General features: G+C 44.5%; 1 protein-coding gene across 1 annotated transcript; it reads left to right on the top strand.

Annotated features, from left to right (window-relative positions):
• The first annotated feature begins 300 nt into the window (after positions 1–300).
• ldb1b (LIM-domain binding 1b) lies at positions 301–10,408 on the top strand. Its single transcript, XM_029146198.3, has 11 exons — positions 301–450; positions 5,020–5,122; positions 6,015–6,059; positions 6,593–6,668; positions 6,758–6,860; positions 6,955–7,127; positions 7,342–7,464; positions 7,539–7,622; positions 7,804–7,927; positions 8,003–8,151; positions 8,348–10,408. Exons 1-11 carry the CDS (start codon positions 417–419, stop codon positions 8,576–8,578), a joined length of 1,245 nt encoding a protein of 414 aa, XP_029002031.1. The 5' UTR covers positions 301–416; the 3' UTR covers positions 8,579–10,408.
• Positions 10,409–10,768: the final 360 nt, after the last annotated feature.

The raw sequence follows: 10,768 nt of genomic DNA, 5'->3' as shown, positions 1-10,768 counted from the left end.
GACTGTGGCTGTCATTCTAGAGCTGGGATCAGTGTAGTGCGAGCGCTTCCACACTCAGACCAAGTCAACACTGTCCTGAGACCAGCGCTGAGGAGCGCGTTGACGGGCGGGTGTCTGGGATGCTGTTATCTGAACTCTGGCAGATGTGTGCGCCGCTCCGCTTCCTGTTGACCGGCGAATGGAAGTGGTACGTTGCACCCATTTGCACGTGTGCACGAGAGCGTGCACAAACACTCGCTGACGCTCGCACAGATGTGCACACTCGCAGACAGTGGTGTAGGCATGCGCCCCCTCCCCTCCTTGTGCCCCTGAGCCTGAGAGTCTGGACATGGGAGATATCAGAGCGAGGGAGAGGCACATCCAGCCTGCCAGTTAGATCAGTGTGTAGCTGTGAAAGTGCATTTGTAGGTGACAAAATGGCGATGTCAGAGCAGCTGGAGGCTGATGGAGGTAAGTCTTTCTTGCTGACCGTTTCATTTTTATTGTCTTGCCTCACAGCTCGGCCCCTCGGGGCCCAGGAGGAAACGCTGGAAAGCAAATGTCATTTTTCTGCTGCATCTCTTGGCTTGTTGGTCGCTGGCTCGTCTTTCTTTCACTGACTTGGAGAAAGTTGCACTTGTGGGTCTAAGTGTGAGCTTAGTGAAAACACCAGACTGTGCACTTGAAGGAGTTCATTCGGCCGCCGCACGCTGCAGCTTTAATCACTTATTATACATGGATTTATGGCTTTAGGTGTGAATGTGCGAATGCAAGTGGGGAAACGAGGCTAGCTGGTGAAGTGAAGGTTAGGCTGTGTGTGTGTGTGTGTGTGTGTGTGTGTGTGTGTGTGTGTGTGTGTGTGCGCCCGCGCGGCTTGCTGGTTGGAGATAAGGCCTGCCCCATGCCTGAGAGCGAAAGAGACGGTGTGTGTAAGCCCTTCAAGCCTTATCCTGATACACCTCCCACCCCCATTTCCCCTTCATCACTCACACACACACAGACACACAGACACAGACACAGACACAGACACACACACACACACACACACACACACACACACACACACACACACACACACACACACACACACACACACACACACAACAAGGATTAACCCCGTCGTGTACCATTTCTGTGTGTGAGCTTTAGAGAGAGAGAGAGAGACACACACACACACACACACACACACACACACTGGATTAACCCTTGTGTGTCCATGGCTGTTTCTTAGTCTCTTTCTCTGGTTGTGACAGCAATGACTGCTCGTGTTGCCATGGCTACAGGGGCCAGCGAATGTAAGATAGGCAAATCCACATAAGTCACCCACAACAGACACTTTTAAGCCACTACTGACTACACCTCCGCCTGGTACTAGACACACAAAGATGCTGCCAAAGGGGAGACGCGAGGCTCGTGAGCTCTGAAGTGCTCATGTCGCAGGCTTACCGTGGTCCAACCCGTCCACATGAACTCAGACCACGCGTCTTTGTTGTTGGTCGGGTGAGCGCAGGCCTCAGAGCAGCTTATCCTCTCTACGTGCCTGGAGCTGGGAGATGCTGTACTTCACCCGACGGTTTGCTGACGGTCAGACTCTGTGTCGATGAGCCCTGACTTTATTGTGCAGATGCCAAATTTTAGATGATCCAAGATAAATGACTGTGACAATTTGGAAAGAGGTTTGAATAAATTGACATGATCTCCTAAAAGGCAACAGAGCTGTACAGCAGGCACAGCTGGAAAATGATCATATAGTGAATGATTTGATGAGTTATAAACCTAATTTTACTTTTATATGATGAGTATAACAACAAGTTGATTGTAGAAGCTGTCATAACACCTTTCCAGCAACAATGAGAAGAACATTTGCCAACTATGAGTCCTGTAATTTTAACAAATTATTTGTTACCCTTTTGCTAATCATTATATTTGAAGCAATATTGTGCAATAATTATGGTATTCAGCAGTTCCCAGATGTCCAGCAGCACGTGTGAAAGGCTGTTAACCATTTCAACAGGCTCCGAAGAGCAGCTCAATTTGTGAATTAATCATTCATGAAATATTGTTTTCACTCAGAGGACATGGTCAAAAAACCATGGTTCTGTTGGAGCCCTTAGCCCCTAGAGAGCGGGCGTTTATTCTGTTTTTTTAACTCTCATGTTATTTTTAATATGGGATCATATTAAAACATTAAATTATACCGCTAATGTTTTTTTTATACAAAAGATCAAATATTATAACCTACTTGTTTAAATATATGGAAAAAGTCCTGACCTACAACTACTTGTTCTTTTTCTATCCCTACTTTGGTCATAAAGAGGGGGAGTCCTTTCTGGCTGTTATTTGAATATCTGATTATAATTTGAGGCGATTTAAGCAGATTTAGAGGCCTGTGGGATTCTCCCATTCTTTCCATAGTGGTGTTTGTGTGTGTGTGTGTGTGTGTGTGTGTGTGTGTGTGTGTGTGTGTGTGTGTGTGTGTGTGTGTGTGTGTGTGTGTGTAAAAGAGTTTTCTGGCCCGTCTGAAAGAACCGTCAGCAACTCAAAAGACACCATTAAACCTACAGAACCTTCTCCTCCTTGATTCCTGGATGGTTTCATGTGATTTGGTCTGACCAGGCTGCATCATGCATGCACCACATTGCAGCCTAGGTCCAGACATAGATGTTGGCTTGTTTGTGACGTGCACTAATTAGACACATAAACACTCAGCGTGATCTTCCCTTCCACGCGTCTGCATTAGGCCAATTCTCATCTGTGTCAATTAGGATCCGAGGGAGGGATGAGACACGGGGAAGAGGAAGGAAGGAAAATGCTTACCAGACAACCTTTATGTGCAGTTGTGCATTAGTGGGGGGGGGCGGAGGAGAAGGGGGAGAGGGCGGCTAGCGGTGCTGGGCAGAGGAAAGAGGAGCAAATGCGTTGCAGAGGGAGAGGAGGAGGAGGAGGGCCTACAGCTATTGTTCATGTCCTCCTGTGAACAAAGGGCTCATCGGGGTCCGTATGTAAACCCACAGCAGGCTTCAGCCCATTGACAAGGCCTCATGCGGGACAAAACATAACCAATCGACTCCCGCACATTTGGCCTTATTGCGTTCCGTCTCGCGGTTCGAGGAGATTTTTTTTATTGATCCTGTTTCGGGGGACGCATTGTGCTGATACGCTGCGTCCAGCCAACCGCCGTCCAGCGGGCCTATCCGTTTTTACGCACGGAGCGTATACACGGTCTATCACCACGGATCTGTAAACATCAATTTTCTCATTGGACTTCTTCGCAGGTAAACTGTGGTTTTCCCCAGTACGCGCACGCTTCGCCTGTAATGTTTAGGTCTAGCACCAATTTGTGCTTCCATGGCGGCCACGTTTGTGGTTATTCGTCGTATTTCGGTGCTTTCTCATTGAAAAGGGATTTAACGCTAAGGCGTTAGCACGGCTAGCAGCGGCTAGCTGCTTATCAATGTTTCAGGCTCGCTAACGCTAGCTTGTCCCGCAGGCCTTTCAAAGCACTAATAGCTCCTGTGCGCTCAGCTGTTTGGTGGCGGAAGGCGTCGAACCTCTCGGACGTGTTCGCGGTGTGTTTAGGTGTCTTTGCTGGCTGCTAAACTGACCAGTGGTTGCACTTGGCTAAGTTCGCAAACAACCCGAAATCACTTGTTTAACGTTATAGCCTAGCTAGCAGCTAGCTGTTAGCGTTATGCGCTTACTGCCTTTCTAATTGCCTTTGTAGGAGACAACTAATCGCCACTTTCGCTTTTCTCTTCTGTATTGGAGAAATACACAAGTCCTGTAAAGGGCGTTTTGGTTCGGAGATGTTGAAAAGCTAAGGGTTTACGTCGGGTTTGTTTTCAAAGTTTACTTAAGCAGGTTTATTCGGATGGGCTACTTGCTCCACTAACAATCATGGTGGCAGGAACCCAAAGCCATGACGGGTTACACTGATGATGATGATGATGATAAACGTTGGAAACGTTTAAGTCAGAGCTTGGTTTGAAATAAAATGTTCCACGTCTCCAGCACACGCGCAACTCAACGTTTGAGGCAGGATCTCGCCTGAAGGCTGGCAGACTGTCACTCATGGCAGCAGGGGCTGAGCATTCATAATGTATAATATGTATATGGTGTACTGTGTCAGCTTATGAGAGGAACGTGATTCCCAGTGGAGGAAGTGGAGTCCAGCTGATGTGATTGTGACTGCCTGTCATTAACCGCTAACAGGAGAGGAGAGGAGCTAATGGGGCTTTCAACAACTAATGGACGCATAACCATCGATTATTTATTTATTTATCAGCCCCATTTGTTTTTCCTCTGTTGTTGCGTCCAGCTTATAGGACAGCGGTGCTGTCGGATCACGAAGCAAACTTGTGTTTTCACCAAGTGAGCAGTGTTTGGATTGCATGCTAATTTATGACTTGTCCCTGTGTGTGATGTGTTGTGTACTTATTTGTGAGGAAACTTTACTTGTTAATCATTTACGTGCCACTTGGTCTGATGGAGCAGTGGTTCACCCCGTGGCTAGAAACCAGTGGCTGTCTTCACGAAACATTAACTCAAAAGGCGTTTTGATCGAGGCCGTAGGAGCACCAGTTCAGCGTATGGCAGCTCAGCGATCAGCTGTTGGTCCCTCTCACAACAGTGTTTCCTACAAACACCCCAACAATGACAAATATGTTTAATATGCAGAGACAAGACAGAGAGACATTAATGAGGCGGGGCTTCACCATGGTGACTGTGAGGGGTCGTGACCTAGAGGCCTCTCTGCCTTCATAAGAGAGACGGGCAATTAAAGTAGGACTCATTGGGGCTGTGTGTGAACGACATTTGTTATTTTTGTTGTAAATGTGAGTGGGATCTATTTTGCATCCGATGTATAGCGGGTCATCCACTAATTGCAGGATTGGTGTTTCAGCCTATGACACTTCAGGTGTTCTCGAGCAAGATGACCATGCTGCTGTGTTGTGTTTTTTTTTTATTATATGTAAGGTTTAATAAAATCTTCTACCACATGACTAAATGTAAATATTTTCCTGCCTCTCTCTCTACCAGGCTGTTCCTCCAAGTCATTCAAGCTGTACTCCCCAAAGGAGCCCCCCAACGGTAGCACTTTCCCCCCTTTCCACCCCGGCACCATGCTCGACAGAGAAGTGGGGTAAGTTCCGTGTCTGTGTGTTTGGGAAATCTGCTCTGAATAGAGAATGCCACTTGCAGCCTTTGTTATTCTTTTATTTGATGTTGGTTCTGTGTACAATGCTAATGTGACTGAAATACTTGAAGTCCAAATTCAGCTGAAGATGTTATACTGGAAAACATTCACAGATGTGAGGTGTTCTTTTCGAAGGTTCACAAACTTCAGACCTAAAATAATATGTCTAGATGTGGATGACTCGGCTGCACCCTCCAATTCTTTTATTAAATTCACCAAGGCATTTATTTGATTTAGCTGGATAGTTATGTGAAATATGATTGATTAATACTTTTCTCAACAGCTGTGTTATAGGTCACTGTGCCACAGTAGTTATGGGTTTGTAATCATGTCGGAAAACACCGTATCAAACTTTCCACTGAGGTGTATAGAGCATAATACTACCTCATGTTGGATGTAAGCATGAGAGCAAAGTTGCTGAAAAGCTGATCCAGTTTCCTGTATGATTTAGTGTAATAAAATAGTCTACTACCAACAACCAAGCGCTTTTATATAAGCTGACTCCTAAATTATGATGACTAACGTGAAAACTCTTCCCTGGCTGTGTGAAGCTAATGATGCTAAAATTAGTTTGACTTGCCTTTTGTGGTTCAGTGACGTTAGGGATTGGGACTATATGAAATTGTGTGCAGTGTAGCTCACAACATGTCCTTTTGCAGTGAGCGAATAGGCTACAGTCGTTCTGTGTGTATTTGAAAAGTGTTGTTTCTTGTGTTATCCAATTTGTGCCGTGTTTGGCTCATGTCCCAGGGCTGTAAAACAGATGAACCGCTGAAGGTGGGAGCATGAGAGCTCTATAGCTGATTGTAATAATTGCTTATATCTTCTGTTTCTCTAGTCCCACCCCAATGTATCCGCCCACATACCTGGAGCCAGGAATAGGGTAAAGCTATTATCTTCTGTCATTTCCTGTTATGGTGAAAATAGCAACAATCACACACATCATAAAGTAAAGGAAATGTTAAGGAAGTTGTGCCCTTACCTCACTTAAATAGAGTGTCTGCATTTATTCTGAGATGTAGCTCAACTGGGAAAGTAAAACGTCTCTAAATCCGCAATGTCTTTGAATGATTGTTCGTGTTGTTTGAGACACAGTGATAGAGTTTCGTATTTTACATGAGATAACGCAATGCTAATTAGGATGCTACAGAATGCAGGGAGGAGTAGAAGGGCAGATTTACACACTTTGTCATGTGTGAGCCTAATAAGCAAACCTTTATACTACTTTGGTAGGGTCATTATATTACGGATAACAATTCTATATTAGAACTATAACAAAATTTGTGATTTAGGCAGCATTCAATCATATCCCAAGGCTTACACTAAGGTATTTTCCTGACATGCATTGTCAGAGTTTTTGATGTGATAAAGTTTTTGTCCATTTTTAATGCTTTTGTCTTCTCTCTGATCCTCCAGGAGGCACACACCGTATGGCAACCAGACAGACTACAGAATATTTGAACTCAACAAACGACTACAGAACTGGACAGAGGTTCATAAACACACACGCCTGCAAACTGTGCACACACAAAAAAAAATCCAGGAGTAGTAGGTAACTGATTTTTTTTCCTTCTCCTGCAGGAGTGTGATAACCTGTGGTGGGATGCATTTACTACAGAGTTTTTTGAAGATGATGCAATGTTGACCATCACATTCTGTCTGGAAGATGGACCCAAACGTTACAGTAATATAAAGACTCCTAAGCTCTTGTAGACACATGATCATACAGCGTTCCTTGCGTTTCTCATACCGCCTGTCTTTTGTGTTCTCTTCACCAGCAATTGGCCGGACGCTGATTCCACGGTACTTCCGGAGTATATTTGAAGGCGGTGCAACTGAACTCTACTATGTGCTGAAACATCCCAAGGAGTCATTCCACAATAACTTTGTCTCCCTCGACTGTGATCAGTGCACCATGGTCACCCAGAATGGAAAACCCATGTTCACACAGGTTTGTTGAGTGTGCCTATTGCACAAATGCCCAAAAATATATATAATTTGAAAAATTGCAAAACAAGGTTAAGTTAGACTTATTTTTCATATTACTTGAACAGCATGTGTTTAAAAGATGTCAAAGAGTAACTATACAGCTGAAATCATGGAAGGGTTGGTGTGTGTGGTAGTATATGTAGTGTATGCTGACCTCAGTTGTCTCTCATGTATAGGTGTGTGTAGAGGGGCGCTTGTACCTGGAATTCATGTTTGATGACATGATGAGGATAAAGACGTGGCACTTTAGCATCAGACAACACCGTGAACTCATCCCCCGCAGTATACTGGCCATGCATGTAAGTAAATTCACAACGACACACATCATGTATATGCGTGTGTGAGTGTGTAAAATACTTCAAACTTTCTTCAGGCCCAGGACCCACAAATGCTGGACCAGCTGTCCAAAAACATTACAAGATGTGGCCTGTCAAACTCCACCCTCAACTACCTCCGAGTAAGCAAATTTTAAATCTTATCTCTATGTATTCATGATTTGATTCTATTATTCTGAGAATTTCTACTAATTGCACAACCCCTGCTGATTATTATGAAGCTCAGTTAATAGGAGCACATCACTTTCACAATAATAATAATGTAAGATCTAACCTGTTGCTTCTCTCTGTACGTACATCCAGCTGTGTGTGATTCTGGAGCCCATGCAGGAGCTGATGTCCAGACACAAGACATACAGTCTCAGCCCAAGAGACTGCCTCAAAACCTGCCTCTTCCAGAAATGGCAGAGGATGGTGGCACCACCAGGTAGGTTTGCAAAACGCACAGACACACTTAGACACAGTAAATGTATAGATAACTGACTTCATCCTATCTGTGCAGCCGAGCCATCGAGACAGGCGCCTAACAAACGGCGGAAGCGCAAAATGTCAGGCGGCAGCACCATCAGTGGAGGAGGAGGAACCAACAACAACAACAACAACAAAAAAAAGAGCCCTGGTAGTGGCTTCCCTCTGTCCAGCCAAGTTCCAGTGAGTATATCGCTGCCACCTGGTGTCAGGATTATGTAACTGCACGTATTGTTACATTGCGCACAGATTCACATAGAATAGCAGTAACTAATTCATGACTGATATGAGGGAATACTATTATTACAACTGATCGTCGAATGAAGACAGCTGTTACGACCATTAATATAATAATTAGAACTCGCTTGTGTGTCTGCAGGATGTGATGGTAGTGGGAGAGCCCACACTGATGGGAGGGGAGTTTGGTGACGAGGACGAGCGTCTGATCACACGACTGGAGAACACGCAGTTCGACGCGGCCAACGGTATCGACGACGAGGACAGCTTCAACAACTCTCCGGCGCTGGGCTCCAACTCGCCCTGGAACAACAAGGCCCCCTCCAGCCAGGAGAGCAAGAGCGACAACCCCACCTCACAGGCATCACAGTAGAGCCCAGGACCCCGCAACCTCAGCACAAACCCCTATCTGTCACTCCTCAGCCACCCCACCCTCACAGCCAGGATTGCAAAACCGCCATCCAACCAGAAAGCTCATCACACAGGTAGCCTGAGGGTGCTCAGTGTGTCTATTCCAGACAGTTTAGCTGAGCGAGAGAACGTTTTCATGTTTAGTTAGTGTTCCCCACCTCTATCGGCCTATCCCTTATACACAAATTGTCAGATCTGCTGTCAGTTTTGACAGCAACCAGGTAAACATGACCAACAGACCAAGCAAGCCCTGTTCACACTAACCCATCTATACTGACACTGACATACAGGAAGGGGTGGGGTGGAGGCGACGGTGCCAGTGGGGCTTCGAGATGGTGGCGAGTTGCTTAGGGACAACTTGTCCGCCTGTCCTCTAAACATGGCTCTCAGTTCTGGTCTGCTACAGCTGATGCGATCGCCAGTGGTGGTATTTGTTAATAGAGTATATGTGTGTGTCTGCGCGAGTGTTTGTGTGTGTGAGAGGGGAGAGAAAAGGGGAAACCTGAGCATGTTTGTGGCTTTGCTGAAGCAAGCAGACCAGAATTTAGAATCAACCTGTACAAATATCACTTCATACACTAGAAGGTGAGCTGAAAAGTGGCACTAGGGAAACACACACACACACACACACACACACACACACACACACACACACACACTATGATGGAAGGATTTTTAGTCCCCTAGTGCCCGAGCCATCTCTGATTAGACTACAATGAATGCAGTCTTTCATACAGAGAGCATGTACAACACACACACACAAATACACATACACTCAGCTACACACTTTAAGAGTTTTTATACAGTATATATTTCCCTAGAATGTTTTTTAATTTGTATTGAACGCCTTCATTTCAATTGTTACTTTTTTATTTTCTACCAATTCTGAAAAGCTACAGACCAAGGAGCAACACAGGACTTTTATCCCTCCCCCCTTCTAAAATATATTGTTTTTATCTTTTATGTTGATAAAAGAGAAATAATTTAGCGTGGATGTTTTTATTTTGTCTTTTTGTTCCTTTTTTGAAGATTTGAATTTTTGTGTATTTGTGCTTGTATATTTAAGGTAGTAGCAAAGTTCTGTCTGACTGTAATAAAATGTATTCTTACTTAGATTTACCTAAAGCCATCCCGATCTAATGTAAACAAACAAAAATAAGAAAAAGGAGAACCCCCCCGATCTCCCTCTATCCTCCCACCTGCTCTTTCCTCTTTTTTTTAAAACGTGTAAATTAAATTACGAAACCCCGGGGGTACAATGGCACCATGGAGAGAGGATTTCACTGTTTCAATTAATTTTCCTTGTTTGTTCTAATTTATTTTGGCAGAAATTCACTTGTGTATTTCACCTATATGGGAGGCAGTTTCCACTTAACTCATTATTTTGTGTACTGCATCTTTTAACTTGATGTCAAGTGAAGGTTCTCACTGAATTCTAATTAATTTTAGTGAATTTCATGTTTAATCACTGGCTGATAATTTTGAGTTTTTGTCTAAATTGTGTCGTCCCTTTCAATAACCAACAGTGACATGTTGGTTGTACACACATCCTTCAGCCAAACGCTGACTTCAGTCTGTGGGTTCAGTTTCAGAGGCTCTGTTGGTGATTTGTACATGATCATTTTGTTACAGTTGATTCCAGCAACAGTTATGAGTTTGAATGGTGACTTGTACCTTCTCAAAACCCTGTAGAAAAATCATTGTTTGATATATATTTTTTTGATTTGGTTAGTTTCTGCCCTTGATAATTAATGTATGGTACCAATAAAAAAGATACATTTTCACTTTAAAACTTTGTAGTGGGTGATTTTGTTACTGCAGTACAGTTGGAGCTGCTCAAATCCACAGTTCATGTTTGTGAGGTTTCAACAGCGTGGGTTAAACTGTAACATTGAAGGTTGTGTATTTAAATGGGTTTTTCTCTACTGAGACGTGTTGGTAGCGGATTCTGGGGCCGGCTGCTTCTCCCGTCACTAAGCGCATCCTCATTGCCTCCAGTTCCTCTTTGAGCTTGTGCTACTCATCCTTCTTAATGTGCCTCTCTCAGTACTGCTGTTTACCTCCACTGCCTCCTCCTGTTCCGTGTCTGCTGCCCCACTGCTTGCTGGTTAGCCAGTACAGCCCCAGTGTATTCACTGTACAACACGAAGGT

This window comes from Betta splendens, chromosome 1, assembly GCF_900634795.4.
Source record: "Betta splendens chromosome 1, fBetSpl5.4, whole genome shotgun sequence".
Lineage (NCBI taxonomy): Eukaryota > Metazoa > Chordata > Actinopteri > Anabantiformes > Osphronemidae > Betta > Betta splendens.
Note: the sequence above shows the minus strand (reverse complement) of the source record. Positions and strands in the feature narration are given on the sequence as shown.